This window comes from Cucurbita moschata, unplaced genomic scaffold (genome assembly GCF_002738365.1).
Source record: "Cucurbita moschata cultivar Rifu unplaced genomic scaffold, Cmos_1.0 Cmo_Scf00008, whole genome shotgun sequence".
NCBI classification, from domain to species: Eukaryota; Viridiplantae; Streptophyta; class Magnoliopsida; order Cucurbitales; family Cucurbitaceae; genus Cucurbita; species Cucurbita moschata.
The window spans coordinates 70,005-95,469 of record NW_019268524.1 but is presented as its reverse complement, the minus strand read 5'-3'; the positions used below and the strand labels follow the sequence as shown (position 1 = coordinate 95,469).

The window sequence follows — 25,465 nt, the reverse complement described above, 5'->3', positions numbered from 1 at the left end:
AAAAAAAAAAAAAAAAAAAAAAAAAAACGACTGGGGATTGTTTACCCTTTCAAGTATGAGCAATCTTGGTTGATGATTTTGGTGTGAAAGCCACCTGTCATCAATAATTTTTATTTTTGTAGACAAGTAGTAGTCATGTGTTACAAAATCAAAAGAACAATTATTAAACCTGACTGCTCAGCTTTTTTTCTTTTTTAGAAAATAATAAAAATTATATAATTATTAAAGCTACTACTTTCAGTTGGACACCAAAAATTTTGCGCACAACACAAGAATCCAATTGGAATAGGGTTGGATCTATCTTTACTCAATTTCCCCTCCTCTTCTTTCACCTCTCTGCAACACTTTCCTTACTTCCATTTCCCATCACACGCCATGCATTTCCCCGCCAACCAAGGCATCCAAGGCATCCAAGGCAACACCTTCGCCGTCACCGGCGCATTGGGCTTCGTCGGCTCTGCCCTCTGCTTAGAGCTTGTCCGTAGAGGCGCTCTCCAGGTCCGAGCCTTTGACCTCCGTCCTGCCTCTCCTTGGTCCGATGACCTCAAGATTCACGGGGTCAACATCATCCAAGGTTCATCCCTATCTGCAATTCAGACCCCCTTTTACTGTTTATTTTGCGATTCACCTCGGCGGTGCTATTATATTCTCTCTGCCTTGATCGTCCTCTCGCTATTTGTCTCTGCTCTACTCTTTCTGGCTTTGATTCTCTCTCTCTGTAGTGGACTAAAATTGTAGGCTTCTTTCGACGCTAACTCTTGCAGTCATGTAGGGGATATTACCTGTAAAAAGGACGTGGAAAGAGCTCTTCGTGGTGTTGATTGTGTTTTCCACCTAGCAGCATATGGATTATCAGGGAAAGAAATGCTTCAAGTCGGTCGCATTGATGAGGTGAATATTAATGGAACATGCCATGTCTTGGATGCTTGCCTGGAGCACGGGGTTAGACGGCTTATATATATGAGCACGTATAATGTAGTGTTTGGAGGTCAAGAGATTGTTAACGGAAATGAGGGATTACCTTATTTCCCAATTGATGATCACGTTGATGCATATAGCCGAAGTAAATCCATTGCAGAACAATTAGTTCTGAAGACCAACGGGCGCCCCTTAAAGTAAGTGAAATCACTACTTTCTACTTCCGTGGTTTTCGCTTTTCTGGTTTGTTTACTTGTATTGGATTGCGCTTACTGCAACCATTAGTCTTTACTTTCTTGCGCAAAAGTGTATAATAACATTAGCTTCGCCTTTGGATTCTTAGGAACAGGGATGGCAAATGTTTTCACACCTGTGCTATACGTTCCTGTGCTATCTACGGACCTGGGGAAGAGAGGCATTTTCCTAGGATTGTCTCCTTAGCAAAGTTAGGCTTGCTACCATTCAGAGTTGGGAAGCCAAGTGTTAAAACAGACTGGATCTATGTGGATAATCTCGTGCTTGCTTTAATATTGGCAAGCATGGGGCTTCTGGATGGTACTCCTGGTAAAGGAAGAGGCCCAATAGCTGCTGGCCAGCCGTATTATGTATCAGATGGTAACTCCACAGAATTTCTTACGTTTTACAACCCTCCCATCTACTCGTTGTAGATTCCTTTAATGTCGTGCTGTGCTGTTTCTATTCTTATCAGGTTATCCAGTTAATTCCTTTGAATTCGTTCAACCACTGCTCAATAGCTTAGGTTATGAGTGGCCAAAGTTTTACATGCCTGTATCTAAAGCTCTTCTCTTGGGGAAGTTTTTTGCTGCGTTGTACACAATATTATATCCTTGGTTGAATAGATGGTGGCTTCCACATCCCTTGATGCTTCCTGCTGAGATTTACAAGGTTTGTTTATTTTGTTTCATTCTTTTATGCTTGTGTCTGCTAACATGCAAATGGCCCTACTGAATGTTTGGACATCTGCTTGCAACCAAGAATTCTCTCCTTGACCATCCCAATAATGCTCCTTCGTGGTGTGAAGAATGATTCCATGCTGAGTTAATATAACAGTTCTTAATCAATTCCTCTGAATCCTAATTACTTGTTTGCCTATATCGCCACAGGTTGGCATCAGCAATTATTTTTCGTATCTTAAAGCCAAGGAGGAGTTGGGCTATATTCCAATGGTGAGTTCGAAGGAGGGCATGGCTGCGACCATCTCATATTGGCAGGAGAGGAAGAGGAAGAGCCTCGATGGGCCAACAATATACGCGTGGCTGTTTTCTGTTGTTGGAATGAGCATGCTGTTTAGTGCAGCTTTCCTTCCAGACGTTGGACCTGTTCCATTCTTCAAAGCTATCAGCCTTTTCTTCTTTAGGTCGATTCAAGTGGTGAGGATGGTGTTTCTTGTAGCCCTTCTACTGCACGTTGGTGAGAGCATATATGCATGGTTCTTAGCAAGAAAGGTCGATCCTGCTAACTCCAGGGGATGGTTTTGGCAAACTTTTGCACTAGGCTACTTTTCCTTGCGTTTCTTGTTGAGAAGAGCAAGGAGTCAGTAGGGGAACTCGCGTTACTTCTACCTATTGTAAGATAAAGTTAAGAAAATGTAAAGGAGAATTTGAGAGAAGAAATAGAGCCTGTTGTTGTGATAATCTTGAGTTTATAGCATCGAAGCTACAACGGCTGTAATTTCAATAAATTCATTATTTGTAATTCTAAAACAAAACAACACAACTATTTCACAATCTTCTAATTCCTAACCGATACTAAGGGCAAGGATCCGTCCAAGCCAACCCAATCTGGAAAGAGTTACATTATCCTTTTAAGGCTTTAGCTAAAACTACAGGTGCATCTAAAACAAATTAGAAAATAGAGCACCAAACTAAACTCCCGGCTGGCCCGCCCTATTAGCAAATCAAGTGAGTTAACGAAGCAGCTCCAGTTTCACTTCCAAGATGCGGTGTTATTGCAGGCTCCACCACTCTGATTAAACGGGCTCCCTTGCCCTCCTGAGGATTCACTGAGAGCCCCACGTGATTGCGGACTGCTCGCCCCTGCCATTCCAGCACGGATCGGAGCGAGTTTATGTGGTGCGGTAACAGGCCGCTGTTCTATTTGGTTTGCTTGTTTCAATTCCTTGTGCCCCCCATCGTTCACAAAGCTCCCCACCACCACCTAGTAATCCGATGGTAACCCGATAACAACCAATGCATAATCATTAACAACATCACTACACGAGAGCAGTGCCGATGTGAAAAATGAAAAACGTTCTAAAAATAATAAACAGTATTGTGTTAGAGAAGTACGAACACTGTCTGTGGGATAAGCTAATGTACCTGAACAGGAGAGGCTGCCGTTAGAAGACCAGCCACCCCACCACCCAAAACTCTACCATCTGGTCCAGACAATGAAACACTTAAACCCCCAGTTCGGCTACGCTGACCACCATTCTCGGTGAGAAGATATAACCCAGATAGTGACAAAATCTCAAATCGCCCCTGCACAACAAATAATGCTTCATTATCACTCAATTCATGAACATGTTTGAATTGTGCTTCTAACGCCCCGCTCAACCATTTTACTCCAAATAAATTGATTTGGCGAACAACTGAGAGGCAGACTATAATATGAGAAAAGCAATTAGCCTTATGGAAATTAGTTTTCTTTCCATCCCTTTCCAAATCCATTGGATAAAATCTTTTTTCTGTTCTCTTACTTCACCATAGTTCGTTTAATAACAGTGATAAATGAACCCGGCTTCAATAAACCTACCCACATTTCAGCGAAACTATTAATCCCATAGAAACCAAGAACAAGGTCTGTTTAACAATCAATTATCTCAAATAGCTATTAATTTGGGGACTAACTTCTTCAATGACTATAAATTGTAATCCGCACAGGAAAATGTTAAGTATTCAAAATGGAAGCCGTACTAAATCACAACTTCAGTTCAAAAGAACCAGATGAACGAACCTCATAAGTCACGGTTCCACCGGACATGGCTGGTTGACGTAGAGTCACGTTGGATATAGCTCCATTTGCTGAAAGAATACAAACAGCTCTAGGACCATTCTGTGAGATTGACATTATTTTTGAAGACACGTCCTGGAAAACATAACAAAAATTCAGACTGCAGTCCTAACTAAAATATGAAATCGAGTGAGTATAACTGCACATTAATCAAAACATCGCAATGGTTATTCAAATTAGCATTGATTGCACCTGATTAACTTCCATGATGGACATACAACGTGAAGTTTTCATAATAAGACGCCCAAACATTAACGTGAAGTACTCATTCAATTAGGTGGACAAAGAAAACAAGGTTGAAATAGCGATGAAAGAAAAATAAAACAGGCAAAAACATGAACCTCTCCAGCTTTCACGGTGATGACATGTGGGGTAAATCCAACTCCGGCTGATCCTACAATTACAATCATACATTATTTTAAGCTGTAGCCTGTAATGGCATTATCAAAGTCGAAATTAAGCCTGAAGAATCAAGACTCTAAAATTGACATGCCTGTGAAGGGAAGACTCAGTGGCAGAAGGAAATTAAAAAAAAGAAAGAAGCCATGGCAGTAATGGGGAGGGGGCAGAGAGCAATGATTTTAGATATCAAGGAAGCAGAATCAGCTAATTGCCTCTTCTAGCTTATCGAGAACCACCGACAGTTGCACTTGTATATTCTTTTTATAACATTGGGAAATTAAATATATACGAACTGGTCAAAAGTGCTTAACCGGTTAACCCACTTGTAAGTTTAAAATTAACTAAGCTGAATAATCATATCATTAAAAAATCTTGTGACCATAACAAATGCCCAGGAAACCAAAAGGACGTGGAATATTGTAGAGTTACCCAAGGCATCCAGCTGCTGCTTTTTGCCAGAGCCAGGGGGTCTGCCTCTGGCTTTCTTCAAAGTTGGAGAGGCAGATCCTCCCGACGGAGTCACGCCAGTGGGTGGAGGAGAAAAACCTCCACCGGACTGAGTTGCGGCGGCGGACGGGTCTGCAGAAGTCACTGCCATACTGCCATCTGGCCCATACTTCCTAGGCCTCCCTCTCTTCCTCTTGACAGGCTCGCTTTGCGTATTCATGTCAACGAAAGCTTCACGAGGAGAAACATCGGCACCGGCATTACCGGAAACTCCGACGCGGGGGGACTGGTAGGTGGGCGAGACGGAGGAGGCGGGCTTGTAGACGCCGTCGGCGCCGAAGGGCAAATGCAAGCCAGGCAAGACCGACTGTTGTGACTGTACTGGACTCTTCTGGAAACCGATGGTGAAGGGTTCGCCGCTGGTCATCACTCCGGTCTCAGATCCCGTCATTATTCTCCAGCGCTGGAATCAAAATTCCATACAGGGAAGTCCCAGTCCCTGACCAAACAAAGAAACAAACAAACATAATCCATCTTAAAAAAACAAAATAAAAGAAATCACAAATTGCAGGCTGCAGTACTCGGAGAAGTTCGGAACAATCCACCATTCACAAGATTTTACAGCTTCAACAAATTCAAAAAAAAATAATAATAATAATAATAATAATAATTGTTTTGACTCCACTCGGTAATTCAGAGTCGGGGAAATAATTATTTAGTGGGGGAAATGTGAATTTTCCAAAAAAGAAAAGAAAAGAAAGAAAAAGAAAAGAGAATTTAGAAATAGGGATTAAAATCCAGAAGCGCCTCATTATATAATACTGAAAATACCTAAAGCCACCAACCCGACCTTAAAACTCGGAGCAGAATCAGTAGAAGTCGAAGAAAAACCCTAATAGCGTCAAAACTTGCACAAAATTTTTGTTTCCAACCACAGATCTTAAGAGTCGCCACTGAGGAAGAAGAAGACCCACATGATTGAGTAAGAAGTTGTTTTCCATAAAAAATTGAATTTCACAGTAAAAGATTCTCCGAAAATACAAAAATGACTAAAAATATGAGAAGAAGATGGAAAAAAATTAGAAAAATCCAATAAACTTACCAATAATACACGAAAAATAGCAGAGACGAAAAACAATAAGGGGAAACAAATTGGAAGGCTTCGGAACGAAAAAGCAACTCAGCCCCAAGGGTTTTTTTTTTCTCGCTTTTTTTTCTTTTTTTTCTTTTTTTCTGGGAGAAATGCAGGAATTCTGAATATTTGGTGATAATTTATTATTGTTTTAATTATTAATAATATTTTGACGAGAAATCCGTGGATGTGTAAAAGGAAACCGATGGGTAATTTTGGTATTTAAAAATAATATCATTAATTATATTTGCTTTACGGCTTTGGATACTCACTTCCTCAATAATAGACCGCTATCTAATTATTCTAAATTATGCCCTCCTATCTTTTTTTCACCGTCTTTCAAATAATAATAATAACAATAAATGCTGACATTTATTTAGATTTTAGTCATATTTACGCCTGTTTTTTTTTTTTTTATTCGTTTATATATTTACTGTAGTTTAAATTTAGAAATTATTATACTAATTTCAATTTTAATTTATATGATATTTAGATTTTAAAATAATTTTCTTTATGCATAAGCTTTAAATTTTCAACCTTTTATTATACTTGATTAAAAAAAAATTCTTATACTAAATGGGAGTTTGATGAATACTTGTAAATAATTTTTATAAAAGAACCAAAGTAATCCAAAATTTTAAAACACTTGGATTACTATTTTTATTTTATAATTTATAAAATCAAACCCATGGATGAATACATATGTCTTTATATAACTAATATGAAACATAATTTCATTTTCTTTTTTAGTGAAAAAAGTGAACTATTCACTGTACTTAAATGTAAAAATAAAAAATTGGAAGAAAAAAAAAAAAAAAAAAGGAAAAATTCATTAATTTGAGATTTACCATTTTTAAGGCCCTAAATTTTAATATTTTATCTAGAATGCAGGAGATATTAAAGGAAAGGTGAGTATGATAAAAATTAATTCATAAATAAAAATTGGGCTGACGTGGAGGGACAGATGCTTATTTGAACTTTTAGAATTTGAATTTCGAAAAGATATTACCGTTGGCATCTGCAAGCACAACGGTCACTAGTCCCTCCCGAAGTTTCATATATATCTGACGCTCCCATCAGACTTCCATTCATTTTCCGTGGTGGAAGGGAGAGAGCCTTTGCGAGAAAGTTCAGTTTCAGAGAGACGCAGAAATGGAGAAGGGGCCGACCACTGTTTCAGCCATGGAGGCTTTCGAGAAGCTAGAGAAGGTCGGAGAAGGAACTTATGGCAAAGTTTATAGGGCACGGGAGAAGGCCACCGGCAAGATTGTAGCGCTTAAGAAGACGCGCCTCCACGAGGACGAGGAAGGTGTTCCTCCCACTACTCTTAGAGAGGTTTCAATTCTTCGAATGCTTTCTCGGGATCCTCATATTGTTAGGTAACCCCCTTCTCATTTCTCTCTTCATCGATTCTTTTCTCCTAGAAATCGTGTTTTGGTTTGCTTCCAATTTTTAGGGTTATAATATTTATTTTGGATTTCTGTTTCTTGTATCGTCAATGCTTTTTTTCTTCTTTTCACTGATCTAACTATTGTTTCGATTTTTGGGGTCCCCGTACGAATTAGGGTTGAATTTTTTAGGGTTCCGTATCTTGTCTGTAGTTTGAATTTGTGGTCCTGCACATCTGGTTCTTGATGATCTTGTTGTTTCTCTCTTCTCCACATGTCAACTGTCAATTCTCTTCTGATGATCGTTATAAACGAATTGGTACAGGTTGATGGATGTGAAACAAGGGCAGAACAAGGAAGGGAAAACCGTTCTTTACTTGGTGTTTGAATACATGGATACTGATCTGAAAAAATTCATCAAGAGTTTCCGTCATACGGGAGAAAGCATTCCCGTCAACACTGTCAAGGTACGGAGAAATGCTGTTTTTCGCTTTCATTTTTATCTAGAAATTACTGCTATGTTATTGCCTCTCAATCGTCCATAGAGTTTAACATTTCTGTTTTACTTTGAAGAGTCTGATGTACCAACTCTGCAAGGGCGTTGCCTTCTGCCATGGTCATGGAATCCTGCACAGGTAATCTTCACTCTACTTGGGACTATAGTGTAGTGATAGTGGTGAAGTAAACGCAATCTAATTCTCTGCTTCTAATTTTATTTCAGGGACCTGAAACCACACAATCTCTTGATGGACCGAAAGACTATGATGCTCAAAATTGCAGACCTTGGACTCGCTCGAGCATTTACTTTGCCAATTAAGAAGTATACTCACGAGGCAAGTCATATATATATATATATATATATATATTGAGTTTCTGTTTTCTCTAGTTGTGTTTTACACATGGCGTGGTAGAATTAGAACGATCCATTGTTCTGTGTCCTCCAGATACTGACCCTCTGGTATAGAGCTCCTGAAGTTCTGTTGGGAGCTACTCATTACTCCACTGCTGTAGATATGTGGTCTGTTGGCTGCATATTCGGTATCTTTCTATCCCGTAATTAGTAGCTTTTTATGATTTTTGTGTTTCTGAATTCCATGTATACGCATCGTAAACTTGTTTCTTTTGATAAATTCAGCCGAACTTGCCACGAAGCAGGCGCTCTTTCCTGGAGATTCTGAGTTGCAACAGCTCCTTCATATCTTCAGGTGCTGATGCCACTGCCTTCTTCTTGTCATAACGTTAACAAATGGGTCGTCAACCTTTTTGACAAAGATGTTATGGGAATTTTGTGTGCAGGCTATTAGGGACCCCAAATGAAAAAGTTTGGCCTGGTGTGAGCAAACTAATGAACTGGCACGAGTATCCCCAGTGGAACCCCCAAAGCCTTTCAACAGCTGTCCCCAACTTGGATGATAAAGCGCTAGATCTGCTTGCAGTAAGTGATCTGCTAAAATGTTTTCGTATATGTAGATGGATAAATGTGTTGATGGTAGTGGTATCTAATTAGAGTAAGAATGGTTTGTGCAGCAAATGTTGAAGTATGAACCCTCAAAGCGTATTTCAGCGAAGAGAGCAATGGAACATCCTTATTTTGATGACTTGAACAAGGCATATCTCTGATGCCGTGTTGAAGATGATTTGATTAGCGGCTTTCTTCCTGAAGGAAGGAAGGAGAAGAGAGGGGGTTGCTTTTCTCAAGCAGAAATTTGGAGTATATTGTAGAGAAAAAGGGATGGCTATTTTGTTTGTTGTGTAACCAAAATGATCAAACCAGTTTTAATCAGTCGGTATTTCGCGTGAAGAAATATTAGCTTACCTTTTGGAAATCTCGTGTTGTTGTTCAACACTTGTTAAATTTGAAGTTGACAAGGAAAAGTGGCTGAATCTTTGGTTCAAAACCCATGTCAAACATTCTATCTCCTTCATCCATAACCATATATGATCTAATTTGCTGGCCAACACCAGAACCCTTCAATATATATAATACAGAACCTTTAAAACCCAACGCTCAAAACCCAACTCCTCTGGTAGGAGCCATTATAAAGCCCAATAGGACCATCACCGCTCTGTTATTTTTTTGCTTTAAATAAGTCCCACCATTTTTTTTTACTTTTTCATTTACATTTTTGGCGCTTTCCATTTACATGACCATATAACCTACTTGGCCCGACCTGCTTAGGTTTTATCGAGACATTTTTTGGCCCTTAAATTGAAGGACCTGCTTAGGTTTTATCGAGACATTTTTTGGCTCTTAAATTGAAGGGACCCGCTTAGGTTTTATGGAGACAATCTTCACTTTAAGAGTGAAACTAATTTAATAGGAAGCACCCGTTTCAAGTTTTGAATGGAATTGGGTTTACTGGAAAGAGAAAGAGAAAGAGAGGAGTGTAGTATGATTTGGGGAAAAGAACATTTGGAAATTAGTGAAAACTAATTTACATTTTAGGCACATGTATGCACGTGTATAATTCTCCGACCAGAGGACTTATAGAGTCGAGAGGTTACGGCGTAATCCCGGAAGCGTACGACAGGCGAAGCAAACACTCCCACTTCCATTGCCGAATGCATATATATATGAGCGCTCCTTTTAATTCCCACCTCTCCGTAACATACACACGGGCGCCCCAAGGCAGGCAGCCGGAGACAAACCCTTTCACTCCCTTACTTTCCCTCCATTTCATCAATCTCGCTCCCATCACTTTCCATGTCGATTGCTCCTTTTGCGGACTGCTCATCGCGCATGTGCCCGCTCTGAATGTTTCAATGTATATTGCACAACGATTGAACGCCCTACTCCATCTTCTCCCCTCAATACCTCTGCTGCGTCACATCATCCTCTGTAATCCATATTTCACAGGCGAGCTTCTGAGCTATTATGCTCTTCTTCTTCCTTTTCTTTCTGCTATGCCTTCTCTCGACCAATTTTGCTTGTTTCTGTTCCGACACAAGGAAATGAACAATTTTTTCTTTTTCTATGCCCTTCCTCCGACTATCTGTCGGATTAGAAAATAGAAAATCATAATATATATGTATCTTTTGAGGGCGATTGTTTTTCCATTTCCACCCATATGAAGTTCTCTCCTTATTATGGCTGTTTAATCGATGGCATTTATATGATTCGTTTTTCTTGCTTATGGGAGCATCGCACAGTCTCAATTTTGTCGCCATCAGTGGAATAAGCTTTGTTTTTATTATCATTTTGATAGTGTCATAAGCAAAATGGACGATACCGATAAGGCGGGGCAGGATTTGCTCCACGGCCCCGGCGCAGGTCTTGCTCAAAACCAAGTTCAAGTTCGGGAGCCAGGATTTGCAGTGACAAAGGAGGATCAGAACCTTAAAGAAGATGAGCAATCAGCCTGCCCAATGTTTAACGACGTTCAGTTTCACGAACTTCCTTGCCTTCAAAAACTGATTGAGGACGATGAGGATTTACCTGATCATACTGCCGTTGAAGCTGCTGCTGCTGCTGATGCAAAAGTTGTGGAGGTTGCTCTGGATGAACCGCTTGAAAGTAAAGAAGATGCCATGGAGACTGATCCTCCAATTGGGAACGAAGATAATCCTTCTGCACCTCCCATTTCACCTGACATCTCTCTGCCTTCAAATGCCGCAAATCAGAGTGCGGCACTCGTGAAGAATGCATGGATTGATATTGAAGTATGCCAACTGACAACTCCTGATTGCGTCTTATTCACTACTCTAATAATCAATGGATTGAATCTTATATGCAAGATGAATTGAGTAATGTGATTCCCTCTTTGTTATTGTGTTAAATGCAGATGGCTGAGGGTGACGAATCGGGGACACCAGAGGATAGGGTGGAATTTATGAAGGAGATCGAAAATTTCCACCGGGAGAGGGCTTTGGAGTTTAAGCCTCCTAAGTTTTATGGGGAGCCACTAAACTGCCTGAAGTAAGTTTGTAGGCACTTTAAATGCAACTGGCTTTGTGAACATCAGAATACGATGTTTTGGTTTGTATACTTAATTGCGTATTCTTTTTTCTGTGGAATGTAGGTTATGGAGAGCTGTTATTAGATTGGGAGGCTATGATGTGGTAGATATGCATTGCTTCATAATGATATTTTGGTTACGTTTCCAAATCTTGCATGTTCTTGGCATTTGTATTTTAGTCGTATGAATTTAATCCAATTTTTGGCCTTCTTTGTGTCATACGTGAATTAAGATGTTTATTGGAAGTTTGAAATTATTGTTTATTGTTTAGTGCTTTTAGAAGTGAAGTACTGTTAATAAAGCTATAACTGTAAGGCTACTAATTTTGAAGACTTACTGAGTCTGTATTTACAGGTGCCCTTTCATTGTATTAGATTTTGAATATTGATTTACACTTTTGGTAGGTGACTGCATCTAAATTATGGCGACAAGTAGGAGAGTCTTTCCATCCCCCAAAGTAAGGAGTAGCATCCGTCATTTTCATCTAACTCTGATTTCCTATCGGATATCTTCGTATAAAATACGAATTCTTCTTTACTCCAACTAATGTAATCCCCTTTCTCTCTCTCTCGCTCTCTCTCTCTCTCCAGAACATGCACGACAGTCTCTTGGACATTTCGCATTTTCTATGAGAAGGTGATGTCTACTTCTTGAAACTTTCCTGATGTTTATGTGGTTATTATTATTTTTCTCATTTATATTTTTGCTAAAGCTGATTCTCTGCATTAATGTTGAATGGTTGGACTTTGAATTGCCATTATGATATCGATTATGCGATAGGAACTGAAAAGAACTTAAATAACTGATATGAATTCATTTCACTTACCTTTATAGTTATTCTCTGTATTATAGATCTCTTCAGTTATGTGCTTAATTTGTCTTTCCTCTTCGCTGGTTATCGTTGTAACATGCAGGCACTTTTAGAGTATGAAAAGCATAAAAGACTAACGGGGGAACTGCAACTACCTGTTGGAGCCCTTCCTCAGTCTACAAATACAGAAAAGGAGGTAGATTTTATTTCTCTATCCAGTAGACTGCTTTTCGTATTTAATTATATTTTTTGTTTATGATTTTTATAAATGTACAACAAAGGGTACCTACAGGCTTAATCATGATTTTTGGAAACTCCTTTTCCCTTTATGACTTAGAAATCCAGTTTCTTCGTCCAGACTGGCTACTATCAAGCTCCTGGCTCAGGTAGGGCCCGAAGGGATGCTGCAGCTCGTGCCATGCAGGGTTGGCATGCACAGCGTCTGGTTGGATATGGCGAGGATGCTGAGCCTATAGTAAAGGTCTGTGGAGAGTTGAATCATGTTGATTTCTTATTAGTTTTAGTTACCTATCATTTATTTCACATGTTCCAAAGTTGTATGGCCGTCTTCAAAAAATAGTAGAATGAGCTGTTTCAATTTTTTCCTTGATAGGACAAGAACTTGGGCTCTACATCTAAGCGTGAAAAAAATCTCAAGAACATTGGTACGATCCTTGAAGATCTTGTTTACTTATGTTTTCGATGCTTCGTATTTTCATCTTGTTGATGTCCTGAGCCAGGTTTTCCAAAACACAAGATGCTAACTAACACAGACCACGTTGGAAGAGATGCAGATTTTGAATCAGACAAGCAGTTAAGATTTATAGTTATTTTTATAGCTAAAATATATGTATATTTATTCCTTTGTAATTTTCCTTTTCCATTAATAATCTGGGAATTGGTCCATTAATTTGTCTGCTCATTTTTTTCAAGTATAGGTTAGACCTCTCAGTTAAAAACTTAATGACTTAATTATGTTTTCTTAGGCATATTTGAAGTGGAATTATTTCAACTTACCTATAGACTTAATGACTGTGAGATCCCACATCGGTTAGAGCATTCCTTATAAGAGTGTGGAAACCTCTCCCTAACTAACGCGTTATAAAATCGTGAGGCTAACGGCGGATATGTAACGGGCCAAACCAAACAATATCTGTTAGCGGTGAGCTTGGGCTGTTACAAATGGTATCAGAGCTAGACATCGTGTGGTATGCCAGCGAGGATGCTGGGCCCCTAAAAGGGTGGATTGTGAGGTCCCACAACGGTTGGAGAGGGTAATGAAATATTTTTTATACGGGTGTAGAAACTTCTTCCTAATAGACGCGTTTTAAAAACATTGAGGGGAAGCCCGAAGGAGAAAGCCCAAAGAGGACAACATCTGCTAGCGGTGGGCTTGGACTGTTACAAATGGTATCAGAGTCAGTCACCAAATAGTGTGCCAGCGAGGACGTTGACCCCCAAGGGGGTGGATTGGGGATCCCACTTGGAGAGGGGAACGAAACATTCCTTATAAGGGTGTGGAAACCTCTCCTTAGCAGACGCGTTTTAAAACCTTGAGGGGAAGCCTGAAAGGGAAAGCCGAAGAAGACAATATTTGTTAACGGTGGGCTTGGGCTGTTACAATGACTATGCCAACTAACATACAGATTTAATGACACTTTGTCAAGTTAGCCATATTTGAAGTGCTGCATTATGTTCTCTAAAGCATTTTTTGAATATTCAGACTTACAGCTTGTAGCCTTTTCATTTTTCCTGCTTGATTCAGAGTCTAGAATCTAAAATAATTTTTCTCTGTCAGAGTGATGACAACAGTTATGGATGTTGGACCTCCAGCTGATTGGGTCAAAATTAATGTGCGTGAGATGGTTAGTACACTGCTTTTTTCCATTGCTGAATGGTTTTCTTTGCAACTATGAAATCATGTCGTGGTTCTCTGCATCATCTTCAACTGGACTGGTTTCTGACTGTTTGCGTCTATGCTCAGAATGACTGCTTTGAAGTATATGCATTAGTTCCAGGGCTTTTACGAGAGGAGGTATGCAGTCCTTTTTTATCTCTCTTTTAATTGTTTTATTTTGCAGATATGCAGTGAATTACATTTGCATTCAGGTGTTAGAATTTGATTAAAAAGAATATTCAGCAACAGTATCATATGAACCTGACTTTTCTTTCAGGTTCGGGTTCAATCCGATCCAGCTGGACGTCTGGTAATTACTGGTCAACCTGAGCAGGTTGATAATCCTTGGGGCATCACGCCTTTTAAAAAGGTATGGTTTTTTACACGATGAAGCCTTTATTTATTGGTTGGGCTGTTGGAGTTGGAATTATATATTGGTTAAATTTTCAGGTGGTGAGCTTACCCACAAGAATTGATCCTCTTCAGACATCTGCCGTGGTGAGCCTTCATGGCCGACTTTTTGTGCGAGCCCCTTTTGAGCAAGGATCCATGTGAGCCTCCTTGGTTTGATTGAGAGAGACTCCTTATGTTTTCAGGGCAAGAATCTTGCATTTGTAGTAAGAGAGGAGTTGTATAATTCATGGGCTGTTTAGGTTAGGAACCTTGAAAGTTGATAATTTTGTTGGGGGAATCTCTCCGTGGAAGTTGGAAGCGGTTTGAAGTTGATTCCAGTGTTTCCTGAGATGAGTAAGATCCATGGCGAAGAAATTACTCATTTGGTGAATGCATCACCTTGCACCCGATCCAACGCTAGGTAAGGTGATGCTGACATAGAATCCTGCATTAAAAAGCTAGAGAATATGTCCACACTGAAACCGGCCTTTGCTCTTTCCTCCCATGATTTTAGGGTAGTCCAGGATCAACATTATCATTTCGACTGATTGGTTGTCTCCTCCAACTTCTCACTTGTTTTATATGCCCGGTTTGAGATGATAATAACTTTGTTGGGTTGATTCCCTGATATGTTATAATGGTATTCATCTATAATATTGACGCAATTAATAGTAATAATATTCAGTTTGTTTTTCATGGTTTTGACCTCCAAGATTCTGGTTCCTTCTGGACTGTTGCGGTAAGTTGAGAAGCTTTTGTTATTTGCTAATATTGGAACTTACTGCAATAGATGAAAGAGATGGAGAAGGAATTTAAGCATCTAGATCTAATGAAAAACATGCTATTTGTTCATCAACCAAATCTCTTATTCATGTCTATATTCTGAGTCAAATTATCACATAAGTTCACACTTTGTTGCATTATTTATATTTGTTATTGTCATTGTGCAAGTGAAACACGAGTCGAATTATCACACAGTAGCGCATTCGGGAACAAACCAGATGAATGATAGCTACTGTAGACTAAATACGAAAATGATTAAGAAAATGTTCACATTCTCCCAAAACTGCGAAACATACCTCTGTGGTACTTATTACAGAAAAATGTTACACCATAAATTGAAAACTCATCAGTAGTTATCCTCTACCCAAGTCTGCCAGCTGAAGTAAACAAGGTTAAAGAAAATCACATTGTCACCGAAAGAGCATCACATTAAATAAGTTCACTACGCTTCCAAAGATGCCTTTCCACTGAAGGAACTCGATGACATAACTGAGAGAACATCGGTCACCGATCCCATGACGCTTAATGCTGCTTTAAGAACCTCCTGGGAACACCCTGGTTTTACTATGGTTCGGACCTGAAGTGAAAGATGTAACAACTTTGATCAGAAATCACAGTAAGCTGAACCACATAAATACCACCAATATTTGGTTATATGCATTCAAAGAATATTCAAAATAAAACCAATGATCTAAGAAGCGCACCTTATCAAGATATTCCTGTAGTTTCTTGATGCGGCCCATGTAATCCTGGTCCTCAACGCAAAGAGAGATAGGCTTGGCATCAGCACCAGGACCATCAAACTGAAGAGGTCCAGGGTTTCTATAGAGATCGTCTATAAGAAACTTGCTCGCATTTTCTCTCAATAGCCTGTAACAATAAACAAATACATTGCCGTGGGTGAAGTGAAGCTATTTTGGATCGTCAAACCATTCAAATTATGAAAACCAAAGAATTCTTACTCGTATGCTTTCCCTTTCAAATCTACAGTTGCTGGGTGAATTGCAGGTTTTCCAATGGATGACGCTCCAGGATTTTGAGCCCAACGCTTCACAGTCATCATGGACTGTGTTTCATCAGAAGCAATTAAATAGTTAGTAGGCATTGTCAAGACGTAAATGATATCAATAAGAAACAAAAATCTAACAGTAATCACAATTCTATTAATTTGATTAAACTGAATAAACAAAGCATGAAAGGAACAAAACCCAACTGCAATCGGGGCAGCACCACAGCGCCATTTGTTCACTGGATTTTTCAGGTTAGTTAGAGTAGCCATGTAACCGTTCAAGCCAGCAGCTAAGATATGGTAGCAAACATGCCCAAGAACCTGAATAAAAAGAAACATTCAAATGTTAAATTATAGCTCATGGTAAATGGGTATGCTCATCAGACTTCAAAACTGTTAATTGTCACATACATAGGCATAGTCACAATCAAATTTTGAAGGTAAAGATCCCCGAGCCTGGTAACCAAAGAAGTGGCAAATGGCATTGAATTTCTTCCCCTTGTAAGTCCCTTCTTTCTGTTAGAAATGAAATACACCACAATCACAAAATTTCCAATAAAACTAGGCACAGAAAAGAAAACAGTTAGAAAGAACAAGGCCAATTAATATTGAAGATCAGAGTCCGCTAACTGAAAACCATAGGCATACTTTTTATCACTCCCTCACAAAGGCAAAACACCAAAAGGCAAGTCGTATTAAATATTAAATATCCCCGCAGGGGGATGGGATGCCCATGGAGTAAAATTACAAAAGTAGACTCCAGGTTTATACCAAAAGAAAAAACAAAACATTTTTTTATAAAACCAAACGTAGCATGTCTTACCAGACGCTTGTTAATTTCAGCCTCCACAAGATGTGCCAAAAGTTTCTCTGTCTCAATCTAAAGAAAATTACAAACAAAGGACATCAATTGTCTAAAGATGAATGCATGACGTTTTTTTTAATCTAAAACATGCATCTGAAATACCTGAGATAGTTGAGCAGAATCATCTGATTCGGGGTCAAGTAGCAACTGGAACCATAAAGTTGCAACAAACATTAAGATCTCACAGCTTAGAGTGGACAAAATTGGAGATGGAATTAATTTTGAAGATTTCAGCATTAACCTGCTTCCTGATAAAAGGTGGCAGAAATTCAAAAAGCGCTGATGCCCAAGGAGAGAGTTGGGAAGAAATGTTATCAACCAGAACTCCTTGCTTGAGTAAACTGTGAATCTCCTGAAAGGAGCAAAATAAAGCCACATCGTTGAAGTACTTCACGTAGTTTTTTAAACAAAAAAGGTCAATATATGGTGCCGCTTTCCATGAACCAGAGAAAGGGAGGGAAGGAACCTTCAAGAGAGCATAGATTTCAGGAATACTTTCAATGAGCCCTTCGGGTAGTAAGATGACCCCATGGTACTTGTCTGATCATAATTCACAAGATCAGACAACTGAAAACTACTACCAAATATGAGATTAAAGCACAATAAATTGTACGAGACCTTGTTGTGCTCTAGCCTGAACAGCATCACATATCTGTGTCGTCAAATCAAAAAGAGTAAGTTTTGATGCAGCCACCTCCTCTCCAAGAATAACCTGCAAATGAGCAGAGCCAATCAGACAAGATATATGGCAGTAAGCCCTTCAAAGAAACAACTTCAGTAAAAATAAAATAATATGGAAGAAAAACTAACCAAATTTGGATGAGATTGAAGAGTGCACTCCAAAGCAACATGGGATGCTTTCCGGCCCATGAGTCTAATGAAATAGTAGTACTGGAGAAACACAAAAGGCATACATAAAAATTCTTAATAAAATTTTCAAGAGGGATATTTTTTTACAAAGCATGAGGATTTTTATCATATAAAGGCAAAAGAAGGAATGCGCAAGATAAACAATGTCAGCCCACATCCAAGTAACTGTAGAACAATGACAACTTCTTTCCTAACCTTCTCTGCAGACAGGGCGTCAGTGCATACATTGCTTATTAGCTGAGAATTGACCTGATGATGAAAAGAATTGGTAAGTTTAGTCCCTTCTACAAGATAACATGATCAACAATAAGTTCCTTCTACAAGATAATATTATGATGCTTAATCAACAATATGCAAAGCAAGCGACAGTGATAACCCACAGATTGGAAAGAAATAAGAAATTATTTTTCATTCATTTAAATTTGCTGCAAAGTATTAGTAGCATTCAAAGACTCAAAAGGAAAAAATAGCAAACAACAAAATCATAGTTCCTCTTGGAAAATATCAGAAATTTTTTTACCTTGCAAATGGTGTCAAAGCCAACATTTGTTTCAACGAACTGGTTCTTGAGATCTCCATTCAAAGTAACAGGAACACCTACAACCTGCATGGTTCAGTCCGATCAGTTCAGAGCAAGAAAGAAATATCACATCGTGGATGAAGTGGCACACACAAGAGAACTTAAAAATTGCAGTTAAGTACAGTTTATTTTTTAGGTAAGAAACTGTGAGCTTTATTCAGAAAAAGAAAAATGAAAGAAAACAAGGGCATACAAAAAACGAGCCCAAACAAAAGGCTCCCAAACCAAATTACAAAGAAGGACACCAATCCAAAAGAATAAGACCACAATCATAGTTATAAAAAGGCCTAATGATCGAGCTCAAATAGAGGCATTAAACCCAGCCACCTCCCAAACCTCCTCGTTCAATATCTCAAGAACTCAAAAATTTCTATAGTATTGAAAACTATTTCAGTAATTTTGTGTGTGCGTCTGTTAAACAGTATCTTTATTTGAACTCACTGAAATTACCTTTGTGGGGCATTTGGATTCAGCAAATGTTTCGGCAAGCTGAGCAGCATCAGTGTTTGATGTCACTCCTTCAAAACCACCAGATATTCATATTTAGTTCACACATGAATAGAACAGCTAGGCAGAGCCAACGAAAGAAATTTACCTCCAATTATGACAAGACCATCCAGTTTCAGATCTAGGCATGTCTTAAGTGCAGCATTAACCTGCTCTTTTGTTCGAATTTGATCCTTGGTCCGTCCAAGTAGATCATAACCACCTATGTAACATGAATGCCACTAATGTAAAGAAACTTTATACAGCATGGCAAATCAAAATATCTGCAACACAGAGGATTCAAAACACAGCATACCTTGATTTTTGTACGTTGAAAGAACGTCTTCGGTTATCTCAAGAGTTTTCTGGGAAAATAAACCTTCAGAGCCACCTGTTGAAGAAATAATAGTTCATTCAATTTACCTCTGCCATTCAAATGACAACAACACAGACCACAGAAGAAAAGAAAGAAAAAGTCTTATATCATTTGAAAGGGAACATAATTATCGATGCAGTATGAGAAAAAAGCGCTAAACATCAACAAAGTTCTCAAGAACTCATCACCATGCCATACTGACGGACTATTTCATAGCATCAAAGCACACGTCACGAGTAGGTGAACATTTAAGCTTTACTCGTATCAATACCAAGACGAGAGGAAAAACTTACCCAAAAATCCAAGCAATACACTATTCGGGTTGTGGACTTTGAGAGCATTATGAAGTCCCCATATAACGTTATGGCCTCCAGGGGATTGCCTTCCACAAAATACTATTCCCACCCTGTTGGTAGCAAAGCAATGAGAGAAGTTTTTTTTGTACAATATATCTATTTTGTAGCCTCAAAAGCACAAATAACATATGAAGTTATAGCGACTGTAGACTATGAAAATTAATCGCCAAATGCACGCACCGGATTGATGGATGTTCAGTAATAATCTGAGCATCTGGGACTTTGGCAGTTGCCCTGAGAAAGTGAGCCAATGGCTGACCGTACGTGTGGGGAAAGGCCCGACTAATGGTGGGAGCATCAGCAGGATCCACAGCTGTAGTGGCATCACCAAATTCAACCCTAACTTCTGTTCCCTGTAGAATGATATAATGAGGACATGTAAGCGACTACACCAAATTTAACATTTTTGTACTTCTGCACCAGACCACCAACTCGAAACGCAAACTAATTTATTTTATTCTTCAATTCCAATATTTATTATCGTTCGCTTGATTTCCACAGTACCACAATTGTCAAATTGGTATTTTTTTTTTAAGCTATGTCAGCACAAGAAAGCATGCAGTTTCGATCTTCAGTATAAAAAGATCAAGATGAGCTAAGACGGGCAGACAACACAGAATCAAAGTATGAAACTAATAACATAGATTGGTAGTGATATAAATGGAAGGATCCAGAGTTTGTGGTATAAGCAACGCAAAATGTATATGCAGGAATGACAATAATCCTTAGGCGTGGGACGCGAACTACATTGGGCCAGATCTAAGCATGGAGTGAGTAGTAGGATAAGATCGATGAGGAAGTGAGTGGAAAAGATGGGATGCAAATGATAGGGCAGCATGTGAGAAAAACGATTGCATGAAAAGAGGGAGAGAAGAGAAGGAAGAGAGAACCTGGAGGCAGGGAGGAAGCAGTGGTTGGTAGAGAGAGCGGAATTTCTGAAGATCGGAGAGTTGGCGGGGAATGCCGTAATCGGAGTCCATGGGGGAGTTGGGTTGGTAGGGTTGTGGCGGAGGAACCAGAGAGAGTGAGGAGTGAAAGAGTCGTTTGGTATTGGTTCAGCTTGGAAATGACGGTTTCATTTTATAGGCGCATGGCGTTGATACCAAGCAAGCGCTGTTGGGTTTCAGTTGGTGGTGTTGCGCTGGGTACACCAAAGAATGACCATACTTGGGGGGTTATATTACCATAATGCCATTGGTGTAAGGGGGGGTTATGAATGAAAATCGAAATTTGGAGCCGGACTTCCGCGTCAGCCCACTGTCTAACCAAAACCAGTTCCCGGTGTGGTTAACCATGGGCAGCCCTGCACGCCTCGCCTCACTTTCCACCGTAAAAAAGTAATCCTCTTCTGAAAAAAAAGAGACTAATTTACACCAAAACAAGCTGCCATTAGATAACAATCACAACTCCAACTCCACCACTATCCATTCCCATCACTATACAACATTATTCATTCACCTAAACCCTCGAAACCGCACCACGCTTTCTAACTAACTAACACCTATAACATCTCTTGCTCTGTAATACTACAACAACAAGATGAATTATATTTGTTTTCATTCTTACTTCATTTTACCTCTCCAACCTACATTTGTTTGTATCATGCTCTTGCTGCTAATTTAATATTATTGTTTGTTTGTGTGCGTCTTTGCATATTTCATCAATTTTGCACCAATCATTTGCTAAAAAGTGAGTTACTTTTATTTCAAACCAAAATATTCATTTCTGCTCATAGCATATTGTTTTTTTTATGCAAAACCTCAAATTCTATGTGCATGTTGTTTGAAATACATTTGCTTTTCATATATATATATATATATATATATATATATATATATATATATATATATATATATATTTTTTTTTTTTTTTTTTTTAATGCAAATGAAAATATTCATTTTTGTTGACGGCATTACCTCACAAAAAAAGTATGATATGCAATCCTCGGAGATTAACCACCGACTACAAAACTATCATCACACCCACGATGCAAAGTGGTTGGGTTGGGAAGAAATACAAAACTATTTCTGCATATTTGAAGCATTGCCATCAGGATTGTTAAACGGGAATTGGTGCAGTAACAACCTGAACTAATTTGTCACCTCAACCTGAACTAATTTGTCAATCACAAGCCATCATCCTATAGAAACGCATAGGACCTATCCCTCCAAACAAGGAGAGCAAAGGGGAAGAAAGAAATCCATATATAAGCACCAATTCTTAAGACAGAATCCACGCAATATATCAAAATGAATATAATCCATCCAGTCCCATGGCATTTTATTTTCCCCCCCGAAGTCCATGGGAACTCTATCATAAGGACGGCTTCATGTTTCCATTGGCCACGATAATCTTCCTCTGCTTCTACCTCTCCCTCGCCCATAAAGGTATCCATTGCTCTACTTTCTTATTCAAGTATCAAATCAAGCGAGATTCCTCATTTGCTGCCATTCAACAACAGCATGTTGCTCACCTCTGCATATTTCCATAGACTTATTTTTTTTTTCAGCAAAAGATTGTTATCATCTAGTATGAAAGTCCAAGTTATATAGATATGGCCTGATTATCCTAGCTATAATAACTATCGAACGACAATTCATCTGAAAAAAGGCGCTAATATCTCTAGGCCCTTTCAAAACCCAAACAATTTTCAAACAATTTCCATATAAAGAAAAGTCGTGGAACATCTAAAGAAGGTTACTCTCTACCAAAACTAGTTATGCAAGGAACAACAAGGCCATACACGGTTAGTGAACATAATCAACATTCATCAATTTGACTAGCACACAGTACAACTTTATTTGTTTCACACTCAACGATCTAAAAGCACCATGATTTCACTTTTTCTCACGTATACTCAAATGTAACTCCTTCCCCCACAAGTTGGACAACATCTCCATGTACTTCCCAGCCGACTGATAGTGAAAAAGTAATCGGAATTTGAATTGCTAGCTAACATGCCAACGTATTTTCTATCCTGTTCTTGCCTGGATCAGAAATTCATGTAGGAGAAACTGAAATTCATAACAAGTAGAAAGCAAGTTGGCATAAACAGAAGAAACACAGGTTGTTAAAGCATATGAATGATGAAGCGAAGATAGAAACGGTGAGAAATCATATCCGACAACAGCAACTAGAAAGAGAAATAACACAACCGAATGGCCTACTTGATATCATATCCATTGTTTTGTCTAGAAAAGATTTCTACTTCCTATTCGGGCAGACGGTACTCTGGTGTAAGGTAAGGTACATAATTAAATGACAAAGAGCACAGAACAATTACCAAACAGGCAAATTCCAACACGAACACGTACGCCTCACTGCTTCTCCTCCCTCTCTCTGTTCCACTGTTCAATACGGGCTCGGCGCTCTTCGCTTCCTTCTCTGACAGGACTTCTGCTTCGCCTGGGGCTTCCATGCCTTCTCCTTCCCCCATCTCTGTCATACCTATCTGGACGCTCCTTGCTCCGTCCGTTTCCACGATGGTCACGATCTCTATAATCCCTCTCACGCCTATCGTAGTCCTTCCGGTTCCGCGGACTCAAACTTCTACTCCTGCTACGGCTCCGCCTATAACCCCGGAACCTACTACCGAACAGCTTCCTCCTCAAGTCCTTCCCAATCATCTTAACATGCATAAAATTGCAATATCCACCTCGATTACAATTATTCTCCTCGTACTGGCGGCACGTGGCCTCGCGGAAATCTGTCACCGGAGAAAAATCTGCGATTATGGGTCGACCAGAGTAGAATCGCCCTTGCAACGCTTGAAGTGCGGCAGCAGCCTGGTCCTCCTCCCTAAACTGAACGTAAACATTGCCGATCATGTGGTCGGCGAGATTATCACAGATGTTGAGGCTCTCGATCTCACCGAACTTTCCGAGTTCCTCGTAAATGTCTTCGTAGAAATCCTCGAAGTGTTCCTGAATCTTGCGGGGATCTATGGGCTGACCCTGAGCATCGACACCAGGGGTGATCATGTCGGGGCGCTGGTACATGTTCGATAAGAGAAGAGTGGGGGAAATAGTAGGGCGGTTGTGGAGGCGAGAGCAACGATCTCCATGACGGCAGGCGCCGATCTTGAAATAGAAAGGGCAGTTGACACGGTCCTTCTCGGTGCCAAATATTGAGGCCAAGTGTTCAGCCATTGTAGATCAGAAGAAGAAGTTCTCAGCTACAATTGTGGACCTGATTGGGAGGGTTTCGACGGAATAGAAGCTGATATTGAAATGAATATCAACAGAAAACGGGAGCCGATAGTGCTATTACAAGTTAGAGAAGAAAAGTGGAAGGGAGGCAAAAACCCTAAATTGGAGAGATGGATCCCAGATACGTAAACGAGGAGCTTCGGAGAAGAGCTGGGTTAAATTTTCGCTCGACCATAGCAGCCATACTATTTATATTTATATTTATATTCATATTTTTTTTATTGCTATTTATCAAAGAGAAGCCATGGCTTAGTTGCTAATGTCTTCACAAAAAATATAAAAAAACAAATTCACATAACAGCCAGCCACTTAGTTGTTGTTGTTGTTTTTTTTTTTAATAAATAATGTAAAAAAATAAAATCATAACACCCGAACAAAAGAAGATTAGACAATTCGAATGAGAGAACTCGAGGAATAAAGGAGAATCCCCCAATTTATCTCCATAGCCAAACTCGAAAAGTTCGTTCACTTGTTTACTTTGGTTCGGGGTCCATGCATAAATCTAAGCAAAAGAATTTGGAGATTGTCAAATAGAGTGGATAAATTGGAGGAAAGAGGATTTTAAGAGAAGCAAGTAACAAGTATCCAAGCAAGCTCCATGAAAAAGAAAAAAAGAAAAAAAACTTTGCCTTTTCTGGAGGATAAGCAAGAGGTCGAAGTCATTCCCACTAGTGATGAGATTCTTGTTAAGTTTGATGATCAATAGAATAACCAAGGAGACATGATTGGTGAGAGTGAACGATACTAACATCTATTAGTTGAATGAAATATGAGTTAAACCTTCAACAGATGGGCGTTTTGTGTTAAAGGAGCATACTAGCTACCGATATAGGGTGGAAGTGTTGTGACCAACCAGAGGTGCTACCTCTCAAGAGATATAGGTTTTGATGAAACATCTTTGTGGTGGTTCTGAGATAACAAAATTTTGACCTACTCAAACAGCATTGAAGAAATTGTACCACAAGATGGGGAAGCAAACTAGGCATGTTGAGTCAAATGTTGATACACCGAAGATCCAAGTGACTCTGATATTGGTGAGCAAAAAGTGGCTCAACCATGTGGATCCAACAAAAAGGATACAACACCTCAAGAACTTAAACGTTCAGGAAGAATCCGAAAGCTAAATCCCAAATATGTCAACCGAACTATTATAAAAACTAAATGACCAACATGGTACAATACACGAGGACTAGTACTGAGAGAGAGTATTAAAAGATCGTTAAGATCAAATTCAGGAATTGCACCAAAGTTTTTGGTATTTTAGAAATAAAGATATATATCAATTTTAAAAGAAAGATTTAGGTATGTTAAGAACAAATCGTCTAGCCTTTACTATTATCACTCCACTCCGCTCCCACTGAGTTTTTCAGCCCTAAAGTGTTTAGATTAACTATATAATTAAACTAAAAAGTCACATTCAATCAAATTTTCAAATGATTCCAACAATAAATGACCTTACATAGTTACAACACATAAAACTACAACCAAAACAAAGTTATTTATAAAAAAGAAACAGAAAACAAGTTTTTTTTTTTTTTTTTTTTTTTTTTTGGCC

General features: G+C 39.1%; 6 protein-coding genes across 11 annotated transcripts; 3 read left to right on the top strand and 3 right to left on the bottom strand.

Moving 5' to 3' along the window:
* The first annotated feature begins 246 nt into the window (after positions 1–246).
* Positions 247–2,666, top strand: LOC111446143 (short-chain dehydrogenase/reductase family 42E member 1-like). Its single transcript, XM_023084828.1, has 5 exons — positions 247–574; positions 773–1,115; positions 1,262–1,533; positions 1,628–1,824; positions 2,043–2,666. Exons 1-5 carry the CDS (start codon positions 376–378, stop codon positions 2,478–2,480), a joined length of 1,449 nt encoding a protein of 482 aa, XP_022940596.1. The 5' UTR covers positions 247–375; the 3' UTR covers positions 2,481–2,666.
* LOC111446146 (AT-hook motif nuclear-localized protein 10-like) lies at positions 2,581–6,075 on the bottom strand. Of its 3 annotated transcripts, XR_002711028.1 has the most exons (7): positions 5,903–6,045; positions 4,783–5,299; positions 4,293–4,345; positions 3,895–4,026; positions 3,258–3,419; positions 2,760–3,096; positions 2,581–2,691 (listed from the first exon to the last, which is right to left on the bottom strand). XR_002711028.1 is itself a non-coding variant. In XM_023084832.1 (6 exons), the coding sequence occupies exons 2-6, from the start codon at positions 5,249–5,251 to the stop codon at positions 2,866–2,868; spliced, it is 1,047 nt and encodes a 348-aa protein (XP_022940600.1). In that variant the 5' UTR covers positions 5,252–5,299; positions 5,903–6,045; the 3' UTR covers positions 2,605–2,865. The 3 variants fall into 3 exon arrangements, 2 of the variants coding, with proteins under 2 accessions (XP_022940600.1, XP_022940602.1); XM_023084832.1 differs by having other exon boundaries at positions 2,605–3,096; XM_023084834.1 differs by lacking the exons at positions 2,581–2,691; positions 2,760–3,096 and adding an exon at positions 3,103–3,207 and having other exon boundaries at positions 3,254–3,419; positions 5,903–6,075.
* Positions 6,076–6,999: 924 nt separating this feature from the next.
* On the top strand, positions 7,000–9,200 carry LOC111446148 (cyclin-dependent kinase B2-2). Its single transcript, XM_023084836.1, has 8 exons — positions 7,000–7,311; positions 7,646–7,787; positions 7,894–7,955; positions 8,042–8,153; positions 8,265–8,358; positions 8,456–8,525; positions 8,617–8,755; positions 8,848–9,200. Exons 1-8 carry the CDS (start codon positions 7,085–7,087, stop codon positions 8,938–8,940), a joined length of 939 nt encoding a protein of 312 aa, XP_022940604.1. The 5' UTR covers positions 7,000–7,084; the 3' UTR covers positions 8,941–9,200.
* Positions 9,201–9,811: 611 nt separating this feature from the next.
* Positions 9,812–15,052, top strand: LOC111446667 (AT-rich interactive domain-containing protein 6). Of its 2 annotated transcripts, none has more exons than XM_023085580.1 (14): positions 9,812–10,177; positions 10,527–10,980; positions 11,103–11,236; positions 11,340–11,379; positions 11,681–11,733; positions 11,867–11,912; positions 12,191–12,283; positions 12,446–12,568; positions 12,701–12,752; positions 12,828–12,900; positions 13,886–13,952; positions 14,072–14,122; positions 14,262–14,354; positions 14,435–15,052. In XM_023085580.1, exons 2-14 carry the CDS (start codon positions 10,540–10,542, stop codon positions 14,537–14,539), a joined length of 1,371 nt encoding a protein of 456 aa, XP_022941348.1. In that variant the 5' UTR covers positions 9,812–10,177; positions 10,527–10,539; the 3' UTR covers positions 14,540–15,052. The 2 variants fall into 2 exon arrangements, with proteins under 2 accessions (XP_022941348.1, XP_022941346.1); XM_023085578.1 differs by having other exon boundaries at positions 12,425–12,568.
* Positions 15,053–15,272: 220 nt separating this feature from the next.
* LOC111446585 (pyrophosphate--fructose 6-phosphate 1-phosphotransferase subunit alpha-like) lies at positions 15,273–20,771 on the bottom strand. The gene is made up of 19 exons (XM_023085444.1): positions 20,593–20,771; positions 19,883–20,055; positions 19,640–19,752; positions 19,287–19,361; positions 19,080–19,193; positions 18,935–19,002; positions 18,425–18,508; positions 18,100–18,153; positions 17,845–17,925; positions 17,653–17,746; positions 17,501–17,574; positions 17,276–17,386; positions 17,137–17,181; positions 16,993–17,049; positions 16,581–16,685; positions 16,374–16,490; positions 16,123–16,226; positions 15,865–16,030; positions 15,273–15,737 (listed from the first exon to the last, which is right to left on the bottom strand). The coding sequence occupies exons 1-19, from the start codon at positions 20,680–20,682 to the stop codon at positions 15,603–15,605; spliced, it is 1,860 nt and encodes a 619-aa protein (XP_022941212.1). The 5' UTR covers positions 20,683–20,771; the 3' UTR covers positions 15,273–15,602.
* A 1,091-nt stretch (positions 20,772–21,862) lies between these two features.
* On the bottom strand, positions 21,863–24,098 carry LOC111446512 (splicing factor U2af small subunit B-like). 3 transcript variants are annotated; one of them, XM_023085352.1, is made up of 2 exons: positions 22,986–24,098; positions 21,863–22,177 (listed from the first exon to the last, which is right to left on the bottom strand). In XM_023085352.1, the coding sequence occupies exon 1, from the start codon at positions 23,848–23,850 to the stop codon at positions 23,020–23,022; it is 831 nt and encodes a 276-aa protein (XP_022941120.1). In that variant the 5' UTR covers positions 23,851–24,098; the 3' UTR covers positions 21,863–22,177; positions 22,986–23,019. The 3 variants fall into 3 exon arrangements, with proteins under 3 accessions (XP_022941120.1, XP_022941121.1, XP_022941119.1); XM_023085353.1 differs by lacking the exon at positions 21,863–22,177 and adding an exon at positions 22,306–22,716; XM_023085351.1 differs by lacking the exon at positions 21,863–22,177 and adding an exon at positions 22,306–22,689.
* Positions 24,099–25,465: the final 1,367 nt, after the last annotated feature.

Excerpts from the sequence above, each read along its gene's own strand:
- LOC111446585 (XM_023085444.1), bottom strand. The coding sequence starts at position 20,682 with ATGGACTCCGATTACGGCATTCCCCGCCAACTCTCCGATCTTCAGAAA. Across the intron at positions 19,753-19,882 it reads ACTGAACATCCATCAATCCG|GGTGGGAATAGTATTTTGTG; the intron begins GTGCGTGCATTT and ends TGCTACCAACAG. Across the intron at positions 16,227-16,373 it reads GTGGTGCTGCCCCGATTGCA|TCCATGATGACTGTGAAGCG; the intron begins GTTGGGTTTTGT and ends GATGAAACACAG.
- LOC111446667 (XM_023085578.1), top strand. The coding sequence starts at position 10,540 with ATGGACGATACCGATAAGGCGGGGCAGGATTTGCTCCACGGCCCCGGC. Across the intron at positions 11,380-11,680 it reads GATTGGGAGGCTATGATGTG|GTGACTGCATCTAAATTATG; the intron begins GTAGATATGCAT and ends CACTTTTGGTAG. Across the intron at positions 12,569-12,700 it reads ATGCTGAGCCTATAGTAAAG|GACAAGAACTTGGGCTCTAC; the intron begins GTCTGTGGAGAG and ends TTTCCTTGATAG.
- LOC111446512 (XM_023085352.1), bottom strand. The coding sequence starts at position 23,850 with ATGGCTGAACACTTGGCCTCAATATTTGGCACCGAGAAGGACCGTGTC.
- LOC111446143 (XM_023084828.1), top strand. The coding sequence starts at position 376 with ATGCATTTCCCCGCCAACCAAGGCATCCAAGGCATCCAAGGCAACACC. Across the intron at positions 575-772 it reads CGGGGTCAACATCATCCAAG|GGGATATTACCTGTAAAAAG; the intron begins GTTCATCCCTAT and ends GCAGTCATGTAG. Across the intron at positions 1,825-2,042 it reads TTCCTGCTGAGATTTACAAG|GTTGGCATCAGCAATTATTT; the intron begins GTTTGTTTATTT and ends ATATCGCCACAG.
- LOC111446146 (XM_023084832.1), bottom strand. The coding sequence starts at position 5,251 with ATGACGGGATCTGAGACCGGAGTGATGACCAGCGGCGAACCCTTCACC. Across the intron at positions 3,420-3,894 it reads GTGGAACCGTGACTTATGAG|GGGCGATTTGAGATTTTGTC; the intron begins GTTCGTTCATCT and ends TTTGTTGTGCAG. Across the intron at positions 3,097-3,257 it reads CGGCAGCCTCTCCTGTTCAG|GTGGTGGTGGGGAGCTTTGT; the intron begins GTACATTAGCTT and ends TCGGATTACTAG.
- LOC111446148 (XM_023084836.1), top strand. The coding sequence starts at position 7,085 with ATGGAGAAGGGGCCGACCACTGTTTCAGCCATGGAGGCTTTCGAGAAG. Across the intron at positions 8,154-8,264 it reads TTAAGAAGTATACTCACGAG|ATACTGACCCTCTGGTATAG; the intron begins GCAAGTCATATA and ends TGTGTCCTCCAG. Across the intron at positions 8,359-8,455 it reads GTCTGTTGGCTGCATATTCG|CCGAACTTGCCACGAAGCAG; the intron begins GTATCTTTCTAT and ends TGATAAATTCAG.